Here is a 24738-nt window from a genome sequence, read left to right on the forward strand (position 1 = left end):
GGGATAGTCTTTTTCTATGGCAGGAAACAAGTGTGTTTACTTTCTGAAGAGATTATCTGTTTTCCTTGCAAGTTTCTTTATGGTTATAAAGAAAAAGCTTATGTTGCAATCTCCAGAACCATAGTAGGTGTCATGCAGAGAAAGGTAAATGGCCTGAATTGTAGTCCATTTTTTAAAATTGCTAAAAGAAATCTCTCTTTCCTCATTTAACCTCTCTTTTCAGTATTGTTACAAAACAGCCCAGCTCGTAGGCACAAGAGTTTTAACAATCAAGTGCAATCTTATACATTCATCATCATCCACATGCTAAATTTCACATTTCATTATTAAAGTGGTTTGCCACGATTTCTTTTATGTTAATATATTTTTTTAAATCACTAGGCACCTTTAATCTGCCCTGTTTGTTTTTCGCCATGGGCTTTCAGTGATAGCCAGAGGAAATCAGTAGTGACACATTACAAAATACAAGCGTAAAGAAAATATATTGTACATATAGCTAACTGAACAATTTAGAAGGACTTACTTTCCATGAGATTACATGTCACCGCTACTCCTGTTTAAAACCAGGGAAAGTAGAAAATGACTTATAAATGCAGATCTCATTTTTCTGATTTAGGAATAAGTGCTTATTCTTCAAATGCAAAAAACAAACAAAAATCTAGGTCTTTGAGCGACTGAAAATTTGTTGCATTTCTGTGCTATACTGGGTACTCGTTCATGGTTTTCAGCACTTTGGCCACATAATAGACTTCCTGATTTTTAAGTGTCTGGAAACACGTAGGAATGCTTTGAATCTTCTTCAGCCCCACTTGTAACAAAAAATATTTGTAGTCCCCATGTGACTGCTACACTTTTAAGTTGTTTCTGTTTTGAAAGAATCAAACTGTTTCAGGGATATTCCCTGAGCCAGATTCTCTGACTCAGTTCTGACCAAATGGTGCTCCCTTAGTAGCACAAATAACCCAGAATTGAGTCACAGCTGGCTGGATTGGAATTCCTTAGAGAGCTCCACAGGTGTAAAGCTGACCAAGCCAGTTCCTATGCCACCTGCCTCTCCACTCTGGCACAGGGAGGATGTCAGGAAAGGGAAGGGCAGGGATGGACCAGAGTGCAGCTCTGCTAATTCACAGCTGGTGTATGAATAGTCTAGGATCTATTGCTGGTTGTCATAAATAAGACTAGTCGTTGGGTACTCAGAACTTATGCTGGGGAAGTTTGAGAATCAGGTAGCAGTAATTGACTCCTTCTGTTCCTGTGCCATGTGGATCTCAGTGGACGACAGAATCCAAATTTATTCAAAATGCAGAATTGTTGGTTATCTCCTTTAGATCAGTAGAAGCTTTATAAGGTGCATCTACTGTGTATAAACTGCATATATTTTATCTATTGGACACACACATACGACATATATAAACTCACACATGAAAAACTATGAAAATATTTCTTTCATATATTATACTCCACACAGATACTTTACACACAAAAAAACTCGGCAGCATGCTAACGATGTCTATGAAACATGGCTTTCCACAAAGGACCTAGGGAGGTACTTGCAGAGACTGATGCAAAATAAAAGAGATCCAAAGAGCAGAAAAACATACAATAAAACCAGGAAAGGTAACTAGAATAGTACAGAACAGAGGATGGATAGGAATTATGATGAGCTGTAGAATAATAATCAACAATGTTTTTCTATTTGCAGTATTATAGACTATTGTTAAGTCAGGTTTGTAAAGGAGGTCTAGATCTTTTCCCCAGAACTTTTGAAATTGACTTGCATTTCACTGATGCCCTATTGACAGTGAGTGCATTATAATTATTATACAGATTCACTATTTGGTTGCATTCAGTCGAGGCTAAAACCAAGGACTACGTTACAGCCAGTCTATTTTCTAGTTCCTGATGAACACTGGTACTCAATGATCAAAACTAATTCCAGAGGTCCAGTGTTTATCACCGTATGTTAGTATTGTGATGAAGAGAAATGGCACAGAGCACGGGAAGAACAAACAGCAACTACATTTTAAAGACAAGTAGCATCTGAGATTAGAATGTGACCTTTGATATAAATTACAGAAAGAACTTCCTAAACAATAAGTTTACTGCATGCAAAAGTAACCAGAAAAGGGGAAACACCCCCCTCCCAAAAGCAAGCAGTTAGGTACTAGAAAAAACTATAATCGCCTCATTAAAGTCTAACAAAGTCTTTTGACAATGAGTGGAAAACATTAGCATGATTTGAATTCATCAGAGACACTCTCTTATTTGAGGGCATGTATTTCTGTGAAATAGGTATTTATTGGTAAGTCTTCATTGCTATGATGAAGGTTTTTGTCTTTTTACTCGGTTCATAGAAACTTTATTTTTAACATTTTTTTCACCCCATGCACTATACAGTACTTGAATACACAGAATATTGTATGCTCCATTTATTTTATATATATATATTGAAATAGGGTCTCATATTGGAAAACACATCCTGTCACACTCAAAGTATGATTTGGTTTTGCACTATCATACCTTGATGTGGCAGAATTGTAAATTACAACAACATGTCTGCTTCACAGTTGCAACCAACATATACCCATCCAAAGGAGCCACTTGTGCTTTGTATTTATGGAAAACAACTAAGTTTACAGAAAAGTACCTTTAACTAAATAGCATCATCTTAGAATAGTTTTAAAACATATGAATTTGAAAGGTTTGTAGGCTTATTTCCATCAATTTTATAACTGTAGAGCCAGACCCTCAGCTGGTTCAAATCTGCATAGCTCTGTTGAAATGAAGGGAGCTACAATGATTTATGCCAGCTGAGAATCTAGCTCATAATTTGCTTCTGTGTTTTATTTGGACTTTCTTTTTTCCATTAAAAAGGAAAAACATTCACTTGCTGAGAGGGATGGAAAACCCATATGGTCTGTTAAAATCTCTGACAGTCTGAAGGCAGTATCCTCACTGTACCCTAAAAGTGAGGGTGGTTCTTAACCAGGAAGGATGAACTGGCTGCTATCAAATAGGAACGATCTAAATTGCCCACAAAAACGTCCCACTGAAATCAATGGAACATTGGCTTTGGATCAGCCCCTGACTGAAATGTTTTTGAGCATCTTTCTTAGCTGTTATGGTGCCACTGTGATGTTTGCTGAGGAGGTGAGAAGTTAACTGTTCTAGGGAGGAAGGGACAGCTGGTTGTCTTTGACTAATTTAGGCCCTGATTCAGCAAAGCATTTAAGCATCTGCTTATGCCCCATTGCCTTACTGTGTCATCATACATGTTTAACTCCACTACAATCCTGACTGGAATCTTTCTTTGCTACTGTAAGACAGTATATATAATGGTAATGGATGTTCAGTGCCAGGGAAGGAGGATCAGGAGCACAGAAGAGAAGTTATATTTGACCAACATTTGAATTGTTCAACTTTTACATTACACCCAGGGGAACAATGCAGGTTTTCCATTATCCTGTGCATGGCATTTTGCATACAGAGGCCCCAATCCAATAGGCAAAACTCCTAATTATTTAAATGAGACTAAAATCCTTACTTGTCTCAGTCTCAAGAAGCACTTCAGAGCAACAAAGAAGCTAATTTTCATACGTGATAAGCCATTACCTCTCCTATTGATCTCAGGAGGAGCTGTGGTTTCTTAACATCTTTGAAAGTCAAGACAACAAAAATATATATATTAACCTTGCAGTCGCTGTATACTTTATAATGCTGGTAGTAAATTAGGATCTGGTATAATATGCTGGTTGCAGGGGTGTGGTGAATGCGGGACTAGCTCCAGCCCCTAAGGTCACCTCCCAATTCCCAGAAGCACTCAATGGAAGCGGGGCTTGTATGGTGCCATCCTGAGGTTGTAATTACTCCATACTCCCTTTGAATCAGGCCAAACGTTATCACACTGTTGTGGAGAGAACAAGGAATGCTGTTTCGATGTTCATGGAGTGCCCCATGTGGTTTGCTGGTTGGAGATACTATACCACAGCTTTATTTAGACACTCTTTACTTTTTATTTTCAAATGTCCACCATTTTGGAGATAGTCCTACCAGGGCTCAGTATACCCCAGTAAAAACAATTAACAGAAATCAGATAGCAAATGATATTCTGTCTTCCAGTAGTTGTATACTGTGTATAAACAGAAGGGAGTAAGTATAACTTCCTTTTGATATTTGACGTTCTTTTAGGAACATTTGCCAGTTTATGTTTGTTAAACAGGCTAGTAAATTTGTTAGTAATTTCATAATTTTCAACTATCAAAATCCTGTTTCAATTACATTTTTAAAGCATTCACTGTACAAATGCCAGATGTCAACTGCCAAAGAGCAGTCCTAGTGACAAAACATTCTTGCCAGCATAAAACATTAAAATAATTGAAATAAATTTAAAACTAATACAGAAATATATATGGAATTCCTCAGAAACCACCTAAAAATTATTTTAAAATAATATCCTCTATGAAACCAAGTCTCAATACATGCTACTTTGGAGCAAATGGAGAATTTGGCTATAATCATATTTACTGGGTGTAAGTCAGCACAGAATTTGGACCTTTATCACCAAAATCCAGCCTTTGGTTAGTTGGTAAGATTCAGAATGGATGATTAAATCATACCTTTTTTATAAATGATGTTAAATGGCAATTATTTATGTATATATTTTTCCAAACTCATTTTATTATTGATTATATTAAAAATCATAATATAAGGAGTTTGGAAAAATCTGACTTCAAGAAGGTGACTGGATAGGAAAAAAAGTGGAGGATTCCTTTAGAAAATCTTTACTTCTTAGTGAACCCAGACATGACAAGGAAGTCTCTCAGAGAGATTAATTCCTGTGCATCCAGAGAAGGAAAGTCTGTACTGAAGGAGGAAGGGAACAGCATCACATGGCATCCAGAGCCATCATTCTATAAAGGGCCATAGTGGTAGGCAACATAGCCGAAAAAATGGATGGCACTGGACACAGTGGCATGGCCAGGGCACTCTGACGATATGCCAAATTCAGCACATCTTCCAGGAAGTATTTGCTAACAGGACTCCCACAGAGCCCCAGTAACAATTTAAAGCTGCCCTCCCATGGAGAAATTACTGGGTGAAGGCAGCAGTGCAAATGTCACCTATATAGTGGAGTGAATGAAGCCTATAGTGGTGCATCTGTGACATCACAGTCTATTCCCAGAGCCATGGCTGTGATGTTATAAACTCCTTGTTGACTAATTGCAGACTCCAGCAGAAGGTGGCAATGAGCTAAAATGAAGCTATCCCAAATATTCTTTATAGTACATATTGCAATACTGTAGAGTAGTGGTCCAAAACATTACAGCTTACAAAAGGGATGCTGCAGAATTTGGGGATATTCATTATAAGTGTACTCTGATACCTAGATGAAATGGCAAAGAAAATGATGGAAAACATGAGCTAGAAATAAAGGTTCATATTGTTACTATGATATTTTAAAATGTTCTCTGCTTTATATATTTCGGACCTGATCCAATGCCCATTGCAGTCAATGGAAACACTCCCTTTGCCTTTAGTAGGCATTGGATCAGGCCCTTAAATAGGAACACAGTAGATCTGCATAACTTGTACTGTAAATTTATACAGATCTGAAAAAACAAGACTCAGACTGCACTGCAGCTTGTTTTTAGTGCCAGACTAGTGCTTCCCACAGCTCCCATTGGCCTGGAATGGTAAACCGTGGCCACTGAGAGCTGCGGGCAGCCATGCCTGCAGATGGTCAATGTAAACAAAATGTCTCACGGCCCGCCAGTGGATTACCCTGATGGGCCACGTGCTGAAGGTTGCCAACCCCTGCAATAGAGTTCCTCCCTGCAGAACCAAGAGGAGAAGTTTGTTCTGTGCCTCTGAAGTTATGTTGTCCCTATTTCCCGAAACCATAAACTACTGAAATTTTAAAGCAACTTAAAAGAGTTCCTTAGAGATACAGTCTACACAATCCATAGTGGCATCAACAGGAACTCTATGTGAGCTCTCCCATACCTCACCAACTGAGCCAAACTGTGTGACAAGGAGGCCCTCACTTTTACCAATACCAAGTGCAATGGCCTAACAAGATTCTACCAACCACAAGAGAGCTCTTGCTGCAGAGACATAGTGTAGTTGTCTAGGGGAAGAAGGGTGGAATGCTTTCTTCTTCATCACCACCATCTACCTAAAGCATGAAGTTGCCTTCATGAAGGAGACAGTAACACAGGATATTAGCTTGTTGGAAGTGATATATGAGTGGGGACCTAGGATTTCAACAACTTCTTCATTGTGGCATGACTTCCCTTTCAGTGATAAACCTGTACTCTCTTCCCACACAGCAGCTGCAGCAACCATGTTTTCCTTTATTCCACTAGGACAGTGACAGGTAGCTTTTCCCGTAACATGGCAGCCTTCTGCCTGGTCACTACAAACACACAAACAAACCCATGCAGCCTAAAATAGGAAGTCTGTATCTGGAATTCTGAACTTTAATGATGCTTCAGGGTGGATCAAAAGCACACGAGGGAGCTTTTAGTGCACTGCAGCAGGGTCTATGTGAACACTTAGTGTGCATCGGGTTAGCAGGGGATAGATTCACATGACAGCTCGTCATGAACTAAGTATTCATGTAGATAAGCCTTTAGAAATTTATGGGTGGAGCTATTACTGGGTCCAGAAATATTCCTTATTCTTAAATAGGGAATACAGCTAGAACTGGTTAATAGTCCCAGTATCAGAATGAAGATTTTAAGTGCATCAAGTATACCTTGGGTCTCCCTGGTTCCCTCAGCATTTTATAGGAGATCGCTCAGGATTCAGTATGATAGATTTCTAATGTCAGGAAGGACCCATAGAGATCATTAGGAAAAGATTCAGTAAGTCTGCTGCTTTAATAAAACAGAGAGGGAATGGGATGTCCCCCATGTACAAGACAATTGCTGAGGATCCCATCAGTAGCTCCAAGCCATAAGGTACGAACCACCGTACTAAGTTTCAGTGAAGATACTGATTTTCTCATGACCCTGATCAGATTATTTCTCCAAAGCATGGGAGAACAGAATTCCAAACTGTTTAACGTTCCTACAGACAGCAATTTCTCAAGAAATACTTGGCAGTCCTGACATGTACAATAAAACGACAGTTATCTATTCTGGTCCAAGAAAAAAAAACAGCTTAGTAACATTTGCTACAATTTGCAGTAAAGAAATTATTTGATTCTCTGAAATCCTTCCTTACTGAATACCCTTGCATAAATAAAATGAACAGGTCCATGATGAAAGAATTACCAGGTCATGCAGCATTCTATCTTTGTTGATTGTACCTTCTTAATATAGACAAAGATAAAGCAAAATATAGAACCGAGTCAAATTTGATCATACAAATTTCTAAAACACTATGTAATCCAAATAATCTCCCATCTTCTTTTAGGACTGTAAACCTAAATAATGATGCCTATTTCATGTTCTGGAATATTAATCTTTAAGATGATTTTATTCTGAAATGTACAGTTAAAAATTTCAGAAGTGTGAAGATTTCTCTGTTTCTGCCCTACACAGACATTTGAGGGATTGTTTAAATTATTTTCATATTTCAGGCAGCTGACACTAAAAACAACAACATCAAAGTATGATAGGACATACCCTGACCGCCCACCCCACTGACCCCCCAAAAAAGCATTGCCTGTTTGGAACTATATGCATAGCATAGGAAATACTTGTGGCAATCCAATGTCTGTTCTTGTTTTTTGCTGCTTTGACAGTTTGTAGCTGCTAGTGATTGAGCAGAGAGCAACAAGGATGCAGATCTGAATTTAAAAGGCTAATCTTGCAGCCGAAATTGTGACAAAGATGATGTGCTAATATTTTATTTTTGTCACAGTCCTAAAAATAAGAGTACTAATTTACAGTGCATTAGAAAGGTTCCAGGACCATGGGCCAGCTGAAGAATAAACAAAATGAAAATAGTCTGTGAAGAGATGAAAAGGCTAGAGCAGCCTAAGTGAAATGTACACACTTACATAACTCACTGATTTCAAGGAGAGTGACTGTGTTATGTAAGCACCTGACAGGGACATTTACTCTTTGCTCACTATGTAGTTTTTAAAGAGCGCTCCCAAGGGCTGGTTGTTTTTCCCCAAATAATATCTTGGACCAGAGATGATCTGGGGAGAAAAAATAAAAAATACAACTTTACGGCCAGCATTGCAATACAGACAGGAAGGGATCTAATCGCACAAACAGAACATCGCTTCAAGGAAAAAGGATTTTCAGTGTTTTAACAAATTTTAAAAGACACCTATACTCACTGTGTACCGTCTGCACTACAAGTAAATTAAGAACCTGGGCCCGCATACCTTTGTGTGCCTCAAACTCCCATTGAGATCAATGAGCATTTGACATAAGAAGGAATACAGAATGAGACTCAAAGAACGTACAGTAAATTGGTCAGGAGCAGCCCTTATTACAAAACTTACTATTCTACAACAATAGGCCAAAACCACGCTACTTGAATTGTTTTTAGCTTCAACATTTCCCAAAGAATTTGCCAGCGTTTCATTAAAATGTATTACCATTTTCAACCATCTCTAGTCCATAATGCTACATTAACATGGTTGTAAACTGCAGAGTTCTGGACTACCACTGCTTAATACTGTGGTTAGGCAGAGGTTTTCCAATATTCAGGGATTACAAAAACTGGGCACGGTTTCACCAGAGTCTAAGCACCCTCAGCTCCTTCCCTTGAAGTCACTGGGAGCTGGTGACATTCAGCACTACTGGCTTGAAGGAAGGTAGTAAGAAAGGAAGGAAAGAAAGGGGGTCGTGCTAATCTGGAATTAAATGGACTTTCAACAGCAAGTAATATTTAGCACAGTCAGCCTCCATCCAATCCTTAATGCCCCTTTTCAATTGATCTTTTAAAATGGGAACCAATCAGGTTCAGGGGTGCAACAGTAATTTCATAATTATGCAGAGTGAATTCCATGAAAGCTACTTATTTCTCCATAACACTGTGTGTAAGGATGTGTCTCTTGTTTGGCCTTCATGTTATCAATGGAACAAGTAGCATCTTTAAGGTCTCTGCAAATCCATAAATATTTCCCCCTTTCTCTTTTAATTTTCTTGTTGGAGAATATGGAAATTAAAACAAAGAGGATCCTCCATGCCCTTCCTTATTGTCCTTAAGCAGAGGACTGGAGTAAAGGGGCCTCACACTGTTCTAGCTGCATTCTCAATACACCATTTTTATGAAGAAACCAGAGCTGTAGAAACTCCTCTGGCATGGCATGGAACCCAGAATCAGGCAACACATTGTCATAGTAATGATGGCTGATAAACCTCCCATGCAGGTCCACTGAAAAAGGCCAGAAGCCATAGATGGTTACTTCTTCGCACAGACCTAGGGCTGCGCTGACAAGGAAGAGACCTGTTGAAAGCCGCTTAGCATGGATTCCTCTGCTCTTCCAAAACTTGCCAATGTCACGGAGGAAGTTGGGATTGGCAAAGAGCACCGTTTGGTTGGCACCAAAGTCCTCCAGGGTGTAGTAAACCCGTAGGGATGGCTCTGTCCCCGTCTTCATAGAGAAGGCTGGCATATAGATGTAGCTATGGTTATAGACTTTAACACTATCCACAAAGGTTTTTCTAGACCAAAGCAGATTCTGGAATCTGTGAAAACAAAACAAAGGCACGTGGGTTACATATGTTTTCCTGTTCAGTTCAGAATCCAGCTCAAAATTAACTTTCCTGTATTTTCAACTATGCATGCATTTTCTCTAGCCAACCATGTGGACTGTTTCTGCCATCATGCCTATTCATTCCCCTTGCTTGTTAACACTGGTCTCCTCTGTCCCTTTCTTCAGTGTCATCTGGACCTGTGTTCCTGTATCTCTCCATTGCAACTCTTCACGGCTTTTCAAATCTCATGTGAAAATATACCTTTTCTCTCTTTCTTGTGCCTCTGAATTTCTCTGTCCCTCTGCTATTGTTTATTATTTAGCTCCAAGAGAAAGAATGGGTTTGCAGTTGAGGCACTGGACTGTGACTAAGAAGAGCAGAGTTTGGTTCTTAGCTCTGCTAAAGACTAGACTTCCTGTGTGACTCTGGGCAAATCACTGAGGGTGTGTCTACACTGCAATAAAGAACCTGTGGCACCGAGTCTCAGAGCTCAGGTGAATTGACTCAGGCTTGCAGAGATTGGGCTGCAGGGCTAAAAATTGCTCCAGCATGAGCCCAAACACTGACATCTCAATTTTTACCCTCTGCAACCTGAGGCCCATGAGCCCGAGTCAGCTGACCTGGGCCAGCCATGGCCATGTTGTAGTGTAGATGTACTCCCGATCTCTGTACCTTAATTCCTCCTCTGTAATACAGGATAATTCTGTACCTCCAAAGCTTTGTAAAGAAAAATCCATTATTGTTTGTGAGGTACTCAGGTACTACAGTAATGAGGGACATAAGTCCGGTATAGGTACAACTGAAATATGAAAAGCATTTTGGGATAGGGTTTATACAAAAGAAATGAAAAATAAGCAAGTATATTGTAGCATAACAAGTATATTGTTGTACCTGTTTAGAGAAGAATTAGATCCAGTCAATTTTTTTTTTACCCTGTGAAAACTGACAAATTTTATTCAAAATTTTAGCAGAAAGTTTTAACATTTTACTGAAAATGTTTTGGTTTTTTAGCGGAACTGCCAAAAACTTGAATTTTCCATTTTCTAGGGGCGGGGCGGGGGGTGGATTTTTCAGGAAAACAGATATTTTCTTTTTATCCAAAACCCAATTTTCTGTCTGAAAACTTTTGGACAGCGAATTTTTTTTTAAACTAGCCTTAGTAAAAATCCTTGTTCTGGCTCCTTAATAGTGATTAAAATTAAATTAAAAGGATCTCAGTCAGATTCTACATCAGCAGCAGCAAGAAATATTTATATAACCAAAATGCATATATAAAGCCACAAGACATCATTTGTTTCTGTTATATCTTTATGATTGCTTAAATATGGTTTTAGAGGTTAACATTCTGTTTCTGGAACTACATGGACTCTTAAGACCTGGCACTTAGCAAAAACAAGTCGCATGGAAACCAATGTGGTGTTTAGGATAAAATGGCACCACAGACCAAACAGACTGAACTGAACTCCGAATTAATGTACAAGATGGAGCAATGTTGTTAAGTGGGTTTAAAGGTCGCTTATATTTCTAGATTACAAGTTAGGGAGCCAGAAAAAGGTACAAGTTAAAGGGAAAAGGCTCCTGTTTGCAGCTACCAGGATGGTTTAAAATGGTGTAGATTTTTATCCTGCTAAACCACTCCTCTGACCTTTTGGCAGTAGACTTTTAAACCACTGACAAACACTTATTGATGAGTAAGGTTCACATCACCTTTGACTTCCACCCAGGGTATCTATTCCAAAGTACTATTCTTTGATGAAAAGTAACCTCTATACCGAGGAATTAAATACTTCCAGACATGCAAGATGAAAGGTGACTCTGGCAGGAAATTCTAGGTTGGTTTTGGATACTCGCATCCACTCACTGTGGCTCAGAGTGGCAAAGTACTGTTGTTTGACACTGAGGGCTGGTCTACACTAAGGGGAAAAATCGATATAAGATACGCAACTTCAGCTACGTGAATAACGTAGCTGAAGTCGAAGTATCTTATATCGATAACTTACCCGTCCTCACGACGCGGGATCGATGTCCGGGGCTCTCCATATCGACGACGCCACCGCCGTTCGGGGCGGTGGAGTTCCGGAATCGATAGAAGCGCGTTCGGGGATCGATATATCGCGTCTAGATGAGACGCGATATATCGATCCCTGAAAAATCGATCGCTACCCGCCGATACGGCAGGTAGTGTAGACGTAGCCTGAATAATCCCACTGAAATGCCCTACTGAGGCATTCTGACAGGCCAGGGACTTTTCATGGATGATATTCAGGACCCAGTGGAAAAACCAATTTAATTACAGGAGTCACTTGCTTGGTATGGGAGTCTGGACTGCACTGCTAGGATTCCTCCCTTCATCAGGGAGTCACCATACACTCTTGATAACTTACATTTGCTGTCTCCTCTGAGTCATAGGCACCTAAGTTGCGCCATTAAAAGATCTTGTCTTTATCAGCCTCCCATAGCGCATGTGTCTTGTCTTCTACATGAATTCTGATTGTCTCAGAACAGAGTAAATTCTTTTCTGCACAGAGCTCAGAGAAAGCAGCCCTAATATTAGCTCCTTTCCTAACAGCTGGGTTATTTTCTCTCACACACACAGGAACCCTATATACATAAAAGCTATTGCTGATATTTTCTCAGAGGCAGAATTTATATTGTCTTCTCTCTACCACTTATAGCACCCTACCCCCTCAAACACTGAGCAGTCTTAAAAAGAGTTATATTATATAGGAATGACACATCAGGTCCAATTTAATACTGCCATTGTATAAGACTCCGAACAGCAGAAAAAAAACTAGGATTCCTGGTTACTCTTCCCCACTCTGCCACTGATATACTGCAAATCACAACCTTTGTGCTTGAAAGATGGGTGTAAAAACATCTCCTTCACAGGGGTATTAAGAGATCTAATTTTGTGTAAACAGCTTTGGAATGAGAGGCACTACACGAGCATACAAACAAACAACTCCCCATTTGTCTGAATATGAAACTAGCTGACCTGGAGCAGTTGATTAACAGCTCCTATCAGCAGGGGCGGCTCTACAAATCACGCTGCCCCAAGCAGCGCGGAGCGCTGCGCCACCCTTCCCCGGTCCCGCGGCGGGTCCCCTCTTCCCGCGGCTCCGGTTGAGCTCCTGCCGGCATGCCTGCGGCAGGTCCACCGGAGCCCGGGACCAGCGGACCTGCCGCAGTCATGCCTGCGGGAGCTCAACCGGAGCCGCGGGAAGATGGGACCCGCCGCAGTCTTGCCTGCGGCAGGTCCGCTGGTTCCGGGCTCCGGTGGACCTGCCGCAGGCATGACGGCGGGAGCTCAACCGGAGCCAAATGCCGCCCCCCCGGGAAACGGCCGCCCCAAGCGCCTGCTTGGCGCGCTGGTGTCTAGAGCCGCCCCTGCCTATCAGACAGGGCTACCTAAACATGGATCCTGCATGGGCACCAACATTGTGACTGCATTTGAGCCTAATTCTAAAAGGAAATCACTTTCTTTTGAGCATTTACCTCCTAGTTGTTTGTCTAGCAATGGGGTTAAGCACAACCGAAATAGACAAATAGGACAATAAATTCATTGCATAACTTATTGCATTTGGCAGCCTCTGATAAAGCTTATTGCATTTGGCAGCCTCTGATAAAGCATGTGAAGGTCAGCCAGGACTGAACTGTACTGGCAGAAGAGTGCAAACAGGGGTGGCTCTATGTATTTTGCCGCCCCAAGCACGGCAGTCAGGTGGCTTTCAATGGCATGTCTGTAGGAGGTCCGCCGGTAACGCAGATTCAGCGGCATGCCTGCAGGAGGTCCGCCAGTAACGCGGATTTGGCGGCATGCCTGCAGGAGGTCCGCCGGCCCCACGCCTTCGGTGAACCTGCTTCCAAATTCCCGCCGAAACCGCAAGACCGGTGGACCTCCCGCAGAAACGCTGCTGAAGGCAGCCTGACTGCCACCCTCACAGTGACCGTGCGCTGGTGCCTGGAGCCACCCCTGAGTGCAAAGGGGAGTTGCATTTACCTTTACACACTGATGTGCACAATAATGATTTGTAGAAGCCAGTGCTCCAGTGCTATTAGCTCTTTGTTTTCATGAGTAAAGTGCAAGCCTCCCTGAATGCGAGTTCACCTCCTGCCCATGTGGACAAGCAAGAATCCTGGCCAGTTTTGGAACATTTGGGCTGATACATTTTGAGGCACAAAAAAAAATTGTTCCCCTTACAAGCACAAGCTCATGTAGGTAGAAGTGCAAACCCCACAATCCCAGTGTGAGCTTTGGGAGGCATTGCATATTGTCCATCCAGGATGTGGGGGAAACACACCTCCTGCTACAACCTCGCAGGGGCGGAGTGTGTGCTTCCCCAGCTCTGCTAACAATTGCAGAGGGAGGGGTGGGGACATGTCTTCTCCCTGCTCCTTTTAGGGATTCTAGCAGCACCAGTGCAGCTAACCTAGTGCAGGCGTTGAACTTAGGTGAGCCCAAGAATGCATTTGTGGCCAGCCCCTGCACACCCATGAGGAACTGGCCACACATTCTGGCCCTCTCCATCTAAACTGCACCAGATACAATAGGGGCAGCAAGGTTGACAAATGCTGACTGAGACTCCTGGTATAAACAAATGGCTGCAGTGTTTACTTCTGCAACACTTTGATCTAACAAAGCAAGGCCAGTGAGGGATTAGCTTATTTCCCAACCAGCTGTGCAGCTCCTCCCCTTACACAGTCACCCACTGTTGTTACTTTCTCCCCAGATGGCAGCTCTGACTTCAGCATCAAAAAGGTAAAACATCATATCAGGAGCTGGAGATACAGCTGCACCATTGGTAGGGGCGAGCTTTCACACACGCCCTACCCAAGTATGATTCAGCACTGAACAAGAGCAACCGCTTCTGGGGTCAGCAGAATTTTCAGTCTCCATACACATTCAATTCTTGACTCCTCTGCTGGAATTTCTATATGAATGGAATCCCTGCACAACATAGGTGCAAAATATTGCTGATTGTGCAGGCAATTCTTATGCTATATGGATATCTGTCTACTAGGAACTGAAGTGACCGCAACCACCTCATTTCATACAGACCATTTAACAGCCAGTAGATGGTAGCGACTCTGGACCTAATGCCTCTTTCCTTGCAAATGCAATATTCCCATGATCTCAGTGTTTTCAGGAAATATGAAATTGGGTCCTTTCAATCCCTGTCAACCTGAGCTAGATTTAAAATTATGAACTAAGGTGACAGATTCGTTATTAATGCCTTCAGCCAGCTAACCACCATCCTACCAGCAGCCCTGTTCAATCAATTACAGTCACACAGGTCAGAAATGGAAAAGACCTATTAGATCATTCAGTCCAATTCTCTGCCAGTATAGGAGATTGTTGCACGCAGCACATTTTCCACCATTCATCCCACTTTGGTTTTGAACAACAAGTAACTAATCATGCTTTGACCTTTTGCAGTGTACATTTGTACACACAACTATATACTTACATATACATAAAAAGTGCCTAACATTTATGTACAGCCAGCCAGCAGAACAGCGTCAACAGGAGAGATTGAAGGAGCCCCACATCAAAATATCCCATATCTCAGTGGTTAGAGCTTTTCTGAGAGGTGGGAAACCCTTCTTCAAATCCTCTCTCTTTATCAGGCAGAGCAGGGAGCTGATGGGTCTCTCACATCCTAGGTAAGTGCTCCACTGGGCTAAAAGTTATAAGGTGGGCACCACCACCATCACCTCCTCCTCCAGCCATTCTGTACGGAGTGAGGCAGGCGTCTAATTCATTCATGCAAGAAACCACTTAGGTCCTTAAGCTTCCTGCCTCCTGTTCATGGATTGCTAAGCAGAGATAGGCACCTCCCTGCAGCCCAGACTTAGACACCTAAGACTCAGAGGGGTGGGGCTCAGCACAATTCCCTCTGGTTGGCATCTCCCATTGGCTAATTTAGGCAGCTCCCTGCCTAGCATGCAGGCTTTAGTGGATCACATTGTTAGGTGCCCATCTCTCTCCATTCATTGTATAGGGAGCCCAGGCAACTAACTTGCGGTGTGTGTTGTTCCTATGGTTTTCTAGGTGCTACAATGCTCAGCATTGTAACACGCCAGTCCCTTTGCAGATCCAGGCCCAACATCCTTGCTCTTTTCACAAAATTTTTAATAATGACTGTAAGTGGTGTTTCCCTCCGTATTGTAATTCATCCAAAAGACAATTCCTCTATCACAATTATGCACCCTAGCACTCTGCTGGGGCATTATTTCAGTATGGGCTCAGAGGAAGAGTGCCCTCTGCAGGGCATTTTCAAAGTCACTTTTGGCAATTAGGCATCAAACTGCCACGGATTTTTCATGGGTGTTGGATGCTTAACTGCCATTTTTGCATTTGAAAATCTCCCCCAAGTGAATAATCTGCATTCCTTACCGCATCACATTCTACGTTCCTAGATCTCTCATCCAAGCACTGACCAGGTACAGTGCTACCCAAGTTGTGAGCAGATCATGGCCCCGGGTGGCCTGGCAGCCGGCACGAAGTTAACAATTATCTTTTCATACTGTAAACTAGCCTTAAAATTTCAAATACTTTGCAAGCTAAGTAAGAAAACAACACAAATGTTTAAGACTATAAAGGACCTATGAAACACAAACAACTGTTTGGGGAACGTGACTTTATGCAAACTAGGCCTTTTGATTTTTATTCTGCTAACTTAATTGTGACATCCAAAGTATACGAATAATTTCCAAATGTCAGATAAGGTGACTGTCAGCAATGTTCTCTGCCCAAACTCCTAGAGCTCTTCCCAAAGAAAGCAGGATAGGGAGGGAGAAATGTCTCAGTCTAATTGAAGACTGGTAGGGTGAGAGGTTGTTTGTTGTTTTTTCTTTTTAAACACGTTGCAGTGAGCACAACCCAAAACACAACTATTTGAAATAACACATCTTTTACACCCCTTACAAACACATTAGTTCTATCAAATGGACAACAATGTGCAGCTTTTACTTATGCTCATGAGCATCTAAACTGTAACTGCATAGAAGTCCATGATAGATTAGATCTAGAGATACAGATAAGCCATACTATCCCAGCTACCTTTAGAAAGCCTTTAAGGTGCTTGTCTGTGTTGGGGGTGGCATGGAGTTAAATGGCATCAGTGGGAGCTAGGGTTGCCAACGCTCCAGGATTGGCCTGAAGTCTCCTGGAATTGGCATCAATCTCTCGGTGACTGTTGAAAGCAGTCTGGGAGATTTTAATAGAATATTTTAAGAAAATGACTTTACATCATGTTGGGGGAAAAAAATCTCCTGGAATAGCTTCAGTCAGAGTTGACAACCCTAGTGGGAGCTCCAGAAAGCATTGGTTCTCAGGAAGTAATAATAGCTCATGTTCACTGGCGCCTCCTCTGGAAGATGCTTTCTCAAAGCTGCCTACCTTCCTAAGGATGGAGTTGGAGATTTCCTGTGCATTAGTTCTTTTGGAACCACCTTCCTGGACTGTGGTGAAAGCATGCTGTACAATCTCTCTCTCTCTGCATGTGGTTAAGCTGCCAAGCTTCCTCCTCAAGAACTTGACAAGCCAGTACTACCTTGGAATTGCTACAGCTAGATCATCTTCGTTTGTCTATATTTTGGTGATGGGATGGGTGAGCCAGGAGGAGCTGGAGGTTTTTCAAATCTCAAACGATCCTGACTCTGGCAAATCACTTTGAGTTCAGAAACCCTTTTTCCCCTGTTATAATTGTATTCAAGAGGGATACAATATAAAAAAACAAACAATCAAACTAAAAGCTTTTATTTGAGCTAAAGGGAAGCTGGAACTATATATTAGAGCAACCTCCCGCCTCCAAGCCAGACTGGAAGTGAGTGCCCACTGTGTGATGTACAACACCATATTTCTTAGCCAAGCAATGTCCTACACTCAACCTGACAGCATTTCTCTGTTTGTCTGCAATGAGATCATTTTTGAAAACTGCATCCAATAATTTCTTCAGTTTCAGGGACTATTCTAGGTACCAATGACCAGAAATGTACTGATTTTGGTAACAATTAGAAAACCAGAAAAGCCTGATTTCCACTAAAATCAGGCCCATAGAGTGCCCATTTGGTCCTGCAAACTGAAGATCTCTAACACCTTCTACTGTGGCCTGCACATATCACAGGCAGCCCTTACTCAGGATCATATAGAGTTCCCTGTTTATGTAGGCTGAGCTGTACATCCTGCAGGACTCCTTGCCCCACTACATTCCCTCTCTCCACCCAGGCAACTTGCCCCCCCAATTCCGGCCAATCCCCCGGCCAGGCGTCCATTTGCACTTGTAAAGTTGGATAGCACACAGAGCTTGGCCTACAGGAGCAATGCTGTGAACTCATTTGTTTTTGTTTTTTTTCTCCTGCTAAGATCCATACATTTGGATACATAGTACCATACATGGTAGCTAAGACCTCTGACTCTACATGTGCAGGGATATGAAAAATAGTCTGAGTAAAATGTTTAAAGCCTCTCTAAACCAATGTTTTTTCTCTGAAATATGAGGATGATCTGTATAAGTCAGCTATGGTTTCACCATGTATGAGTAGCATGGTTGTCCTACACTCATGCTACCTTCCATCTATCATCTCTCTCACACACACAGGTTCCAATACAATCCATCTCTGTTTAAAGTTTGAAAGAGGACAGCTACTGTATTAAAAACAGAGGGTTACAAGAATAATAGTTGTTCCTATGCCCTTCCATAATAGTATCTTGTTGTAGGCATCATAATTAGTTACCTGGGAATCAGATAGTTTGTTGTGTACTGTTTCCTAGACTATAAAATGTATGCAGCCATTTCTAACATGTTTCTAAATCTTAAAGCCAGGGGATCAGATCTTTGGTAAATTGTTCATATTAACACCAGCTGAGGATCTGTCCCAGACTAAATAAAAGAATATTGGCCACACCCTCTTAGTCTGATATTACTTTACTCTATATCAGCTTTATATTTAGATCTCTGTGCAACAGAAGATTGAATGGGTTTGCTACCATACTATCAGGGCCGGCTCCAGGTTTTCTGCCACCCCAAGCAGCAGGAGGGGTGGGGGAAGCCGATCAGCAGCACTTCACGCTGCTCCATTCTTTGGTGGCACTTCAATCCCTCTCTTCCTCTTTGACTTGCCGCCGAAGTGTCACTGAAGAGGAAGAGAGGGAGTGAAGGACCTGCCACCGAATTCCCGCCAAAGACCCGAACATACCGCCCCAATAGCGGGCGGAGTGCCGCCCCTTTTTATTGGCCACCCCAAGCACCTGCTTCCTTAGCTGGTGCCTGGAGCCAGGCCGGCATACTATGCCAGCACCTTACTAATGGTACTTGGTGATTTTCCTATCTCATGATTACACTGTGCAATGCTTATTGTTCAGTATTAAAAATACAGACTCAATGAATTACCTTCAGCCAAATTATTATGACTGTGCTGGGCACTATCCAAACAAATAGAAAATCAAAGCCCCTGCCCCAGAGTTTATAATCTAAAAAGAGAGGATATAACAGATGGATGAGACAAACACATGGCTCAGTGTTGGGAGAGTGGGGAAGACAGGAACAAAAATAACAATGCGTGCAATACTTGTCAGTCAGGAGCCATCATCATGATGGATGAAGCAGCTCTCTGATTCTTGGGGTGGGAGAAGGATCTTATCATAGAGAACACCTTGCCCCTTCCTATTTAAATCACAGAGCTGCTAGCTCCAGTGCCTTTGCCGCTTGCAATCAGGTTGTCATCTCATGGGTTGTCCTTGAGGTAGTCAGATTCCAAAGCATTTAACGCTTTATAGATTAATCAACTTTTGGATGGGATTTGAGAATCTGGTTTTAAACATTACTGCAGGCTTGAGAGTACAAGTGCTGGCCAGTCTTCAGCACGCAGCCCACTCTTCCTCTCTCTGCTACAGCAGAACCACCATTAACCCCTCTGCCAGGTTCCAGTCTCTTGGGCTTCCCTAATACTAGCACCCAAGAATGCTCTATGTTACTGTGAAACACAAGATGCTGCATGATTTCAAAAGCCTCAGTGTCAGCTGGAAAAAAAAAAGTTGCAGCTGCAGAGGGAAGTCTGTCTGCCTCACAGCAAGTCTGTCTGCCTCTATTGAGTCACTGAATAAGTAGAGCAAGAGCAGTACCAGTGGAACCAGGGCCGGTGCAACCATTTAGGCAACCTCAGCAGTCACCTAGGGCACTAGGATTTGGAGGGGGGGCGCGCCATTTTCTTCGGCAGCAACCGCGGCAGCTGGATCTTCGGCTGCCCTGGTCGCCGCTGGCATTTAGGAGGAGGGAGCTGGGGCAGGGGAGCGCGGGGAGGGCCGCCTGCAGCAAGTAAGGAGGGGAGGCAGCATGCAGGGGAACTCCCCGCCCGAGCACGCCGTGGCTGCTTCACTTCTCCCTCCTTCCAGGCTTGCAGCGCCAATTAGCTTAGGTGCTGCAAGCCTGGGAGGCGGGAGAAGTGAAGCAGCGACGGCGTGCTCAGGGTGCTCGGGCGCAGAGCAGGGGTGAGCTGGGGCGGAGGGGGTGCCTCAGGGCAGAGGGTGGGGAGCTGCTGCAAGGGGGCACCTCAGGGTGGAGGGGGGGAGCTGCTGCAGGGGGCGGTGCCTCAGGGTAGGGGCACAGGGGGCAGGGAGAAGGGCGCAAGGTGAAAGTTTTGCCTTTGGCACGAAACATCCTTGCACTGTTCCTGAGTGCAACCTTCTCAGAAGTGACATGCCAACGTTTTGGAAACCAGAATGGAACTGAGAAGGGGATTTTGTCACTGTGTCCACTCAGTCTATCCTGAGACAGCAAGGAAGTTGGAAAGTGGGGAAAGTAGCTTTGTGTGATGTGTAAGTCTATCATGAAGATGGGTGAAAAAATTTGGTCAAAATCTATTTCTGGCAACAAATGCATATTAAGTGACATCAAAACATTTAGCAAATTTGTGCTAATTTCACTGAATGGTTCATGTGGAAAAAAATCAGAAAAAAATTTAAATGCTTGTTTAAACATCTTCTAAAAGAAACATTTCAATTCTTCAATTTGAAATGACTTCTCATTTCAAAGTTTCCATTCATTTTATTTTTAAATAACAAAATATATTTTTAAATGATTAGAAGTGAAAATGCTTAGTTTCACCTTCAAAAGTTGCAGCTTTTTGACTCACCAAAAATTTCAATTTTTTTTATTTTGGTCTGACCTAAAATGAATAGTTCAACATTATTGGATTTTTCATCATTGGCACTCACCCAGCTCTACTCTGTGCTATTTATTCTACTCAGTTTCCTATATAATGCACCAGGAATTGGACTGTAGTCATAATTAATATCACATAGGCCACTGAGGAGCCATTACATGGTAATTAGTAAGAAGAGTGGGATTTGAAACAACAACCTACAGGTAAAAAGCGTTGGATGCTCTTAACAATCCCTTGTGCCATGTGTTCTCCTCCCATAGAAACAAACACCCCATTAGCCTCTCTGAATGAGATTTCAGATGCTCACATTTTGAATGCTTGGGGAAACATTTACAGATTAGGAGAGGGATTTTCTAATTCGTATAGCACAAAGAATCATCTGGACCCCACTAATGGTCTGTGTAATTAATACAGCAGAAATGCTATCAAAGTACTTAGGACAATCATATTAATACAAAGTGAATTCCACATACTTAATGCTATTACAATAAATGACCAAGAACTGAACAAAGGTTAGGTCATTCTTTTAAAGCACTGCTGAATAAGCAAAGAGGAATAAAAGCCATCCATTAGCAGTTCTCATCTCTTGTCTCTCTGACACAGTGGTAACCAGTCACACAGAAAAGACCACAGAGAAGGCCCTGATCCTCACCTGTGTGCAGAGTACACAGTACAACCCAGAAGATGGAATGCAAAGTGTTTTTAACCCTCCATTATGCTTCTCTGATCCTGAGCTAACTGGTTTGAAGGCTTCTCTGAATGACACCATTATGTGACAAAGTTCCTCCTCTACCTTGGTGGGTTCTGCACTTATTGGCAGATTTGCTCACCTCAGTGATCTTCCCCGCAGTCTGGGTCAACTCCTCCTGTGTCTGATCAGGAGTTGGGAGGTTTGGGGGGAACCCAGGCCCACCCTCTACCCCAGGTTCCAGCCCAGGGCCCTGTGGATTGCAGCTGTCTATAGTGCCTCCTGTAACAGCTGCATGACAGCTACAACTCCCTGGGCTACTTCCCCATGGCCTCCTCCAAACACCTTCTTTATCCTCACCACAGGACCTTCCTCCTGGTGTCTGATAACACTTGTACTCCTTAGTCCTCCAGCAGCACCCCATCCCAGCTCCTTGCATCTCTTGCTTCCACCTCCTCCCCATCACCTGACTGGGGGGTGAGCTCCTTTTTAAACCCAGGTGCCTTGATTAGCCTGCCTTGATTGGCTGCAGGTGTTCTAATCAGCCTGTCTGCCTTAATTGGTTCTAGCAGGTTCCTGATTACTCTAGTGCAGCCCCTGCTCTGGTCACTCAGGGAACAGAAAACTACTCATCCAGTGACCAGTATATTTGCCCTCTACCAGACTCTTGTCGTGGCCCTGGCCAAACTAGCCATCTATAAAACCAGGGAGAGGAGGTTGGCCGATGGGATTTCCTGCGACTGTGGGGCCTATTTCCGCTCCTCCGTCCGTTCACGCATCCGGGCGGAGTTCCTCTGGGCGGCGTCCACTGGCTCCCTTGACGCCTTCGAGGAGCAGTGGGCGTTGTCCGGGGTTCTCTGCTCGGTGTCCCCATCTGGTTCCCTTCGTTTAGCCCTGTGACCTCACTCCCGCTCCTGTTTTTTTCATTAGTTGTCCCACGTACTTAGTTAGTGTCCCGGACCTGTGGATCCTCTCCTTAGGCTGGGGGGAGGTCCTTTAGTAGTGGGCGGGCTTCGCCCGCCCACTTCCTGGATACTAATAGGACCAGACTCTTGTCGTGGCCCTGGCCAAACTAGCCATCTATAAAACCAGGGAGAGGAGGTTGGCCGATGGGATTTCCTGCGACTGTGGGGCCTATTTCCGCTCCTCCGTCCGTTCACGCATCCGGGTAGAGTTCCTCTGGGCGGCATCCACTGGCTCCCTTGACACCTTTGAAGAGCAGTGGGCATTGTCCGGGGTTCTCTGCTCGGTGTCCCCATCAGGTTCCCTTCGTTTAGCCCTATGACCTCACTCCCGATCCTGTTTTTTTCATTGGTTGTCCCCCGTGATTAGTTGGTATCACAGACCTGTGGATCCTCCCCTTAGGCTGGGGGGAGGTCCTTTAGCAATGGGCGGGCTTTGCCCACCCACTTCCTGGATGCCAAATAGGACCAGACTCCTGTCGCCCGCCTACTTCCTGGATACCAACAGGACCAGACTCCTGTACCCCACTGGTTTGGGTCTGTCACAATTAGAATAGCTAGGGATCACTGATGCACAGGATAGCCACTGCTGTGCTCACTAACTCACCTCACCACCCTGAGCAATAGTGGCTGCTGGGAGAGATGGCGGAACAGGAGCAATTACGCTAACATGCTTCTGAAGTATCATCCAATAGTAGTTATGTTGGCTGCACAGCCTGTCACAGCAGAGCAGGACAAATAGCACAAAGGCAGCTGAGTATCAGGACAGTAGACTTGACTGTTAGCATTTCATTCAACAGGAACAGTCCAAAATACATCTTAAAATAGTGATGCATTTGGGGTTCTTGCAGTACCTTACTGAAGTTCCCTTTTGTTTTACATACAAGGATGTGGTATGGGCAGTGGCGGGAGAGAGACTACAGGCAGAAGGGGTGAGGAGGGGCCCCCACTTGCTCTGGCCCCAGGCCTCACAAAACCCTAATCTGCCTCTGGGTGTGGGAGGGAAACAGAGGCATTTTTACATTATTAAACTCTGTCTCGAAGCCAACCTTGTCTTGCTGGACTGCTGCCAGGCCAACATGCTGCCATGTGCATTCTGTGAGGTTTATTGGCTGCTTTGTATTGTCAGAGCAGTGCAAAGAACCCTGAGCATTCTGATAAATCTGTCCCTTAACTTGAAATGCTAACAGAGTGGGGATTGTTAGATAGAAAATGCAGGACCTTTCTTCGCCCTCTCCCCTCCTAGAAAATTAATATTTTCATAGTGCAAAATCAAGTCAGAAAATGTTATAGTTACAATTCAGGGCTAGTGTAAATCAGCCTCGCTCCTCTGGAGCTACACTGATTTATATACACTGAGGATCTGGCCCTCAGTCTATAATTGCAAGATCCAAGTTATTTTAGAGATAGTGATTAGTATCTAGAATTGTAGAACACACTCTACTACATTGTATTATCTGAGAAGCAATTTATGAACATGTACTAAAAGCCTGTACCATAATCCATGCACACAAAGGAGTGTTCATTCAATGTTAACATTTACAATTCATGAGTGCTTAACTAGACTACTAGACAGAAGAAATGTGAAATGGCAATGACAGAACTGAAGCATGAAGCGAGGAAAAATATAGAGGCCATCACAAGGAAGCTCCAACAGGAAGAAAGCATTTCATTTCACCAGCTACACCCACTTCCATTTGCTGTTGAATGAAAGAAACTAGGATTGTAGATTCAAAGGCATAAATAATTTGCATGAGGTAGTACTAGTTTAGTACTAATGAATCCCAGTTCAAAAAACTAGTCAGTCAGCAAAAATGGTCTATTGAATGCGTGCCAGATGTTCCACTGGGTTATTTCTCATGCCTTTCTCTGCAGTTTTAGGTGCTAAAGTACTAAGTGCATGCAAAGCAGGTGTCCAATATATTGCACCTGCAGTACACCACCAGAACCAATCAGGAGATAAGCAATTTCTTCTTAAAGATGACCTGCAAGCTGTTTATACAAAATTCCTTCATCTGCAACAATATGTCCTGAAGATCCCCAACAGCCAGGAGAACATTATTGGTTTAAAACTATTTTCCCTTTATATCTCATAATGTTCAAGCCTCAGCCCAACCCTTGACTCCCACCCCGCTGCAACACCCATTTTAGATTTGTGCTAAACTCAATGGTTTCAGCTGGCAGGGCTTTGGTTTTGACGTGCACCACATCATGCCACTTAATTTCAAGCTTCAAAGCCAAAGGCAGGCAAAATTGT

The 24738-nt window shown here is 43.1% G+C and overlaps 1 protein-coding gene across 2 annotated transcripts in view; it reads right to left on the reverse strand.

Annotated features, from left to right (window-relative positions):
* Positions 1-1427: 1427 nt before the first annotated feature.
* ST8SIA1 (ST8 alpha-N-acetyl-neuraminide alpha-2,8-sialyltransferase 1) overlaps positions 1428-24738 on the reverse strand; it is a 237303-nt gene continuing 213992 nt past the window's right edge. For both annotated transcript variants that reach the window (XM_039486598.1, XM_039486589.1), the window contains one exon: positions 1428-9656. In XM_039486598.1, the coding sequence (XP_039342532.1) occupies positions 9170-9656 (487 nt within the window). In that variant the 3' untranslated portion in view covers positions 1428-9169. The remainder of the gene's footprint in view (positions 9657-24738) is intronic.

This window comes from Mauremys reevesii, linkage group 1, assembly GCF_016161935.1.
Source record: "Mauremys reevesii isolate NIE-2019 linkage group 1, ASM1616193v1, whole genome shotgun sequence".
NCBI lineage: Eukaryota > Metazoa > Chordata > Testudines > Geoemydidae > Mauremys > Mauremys reevesii.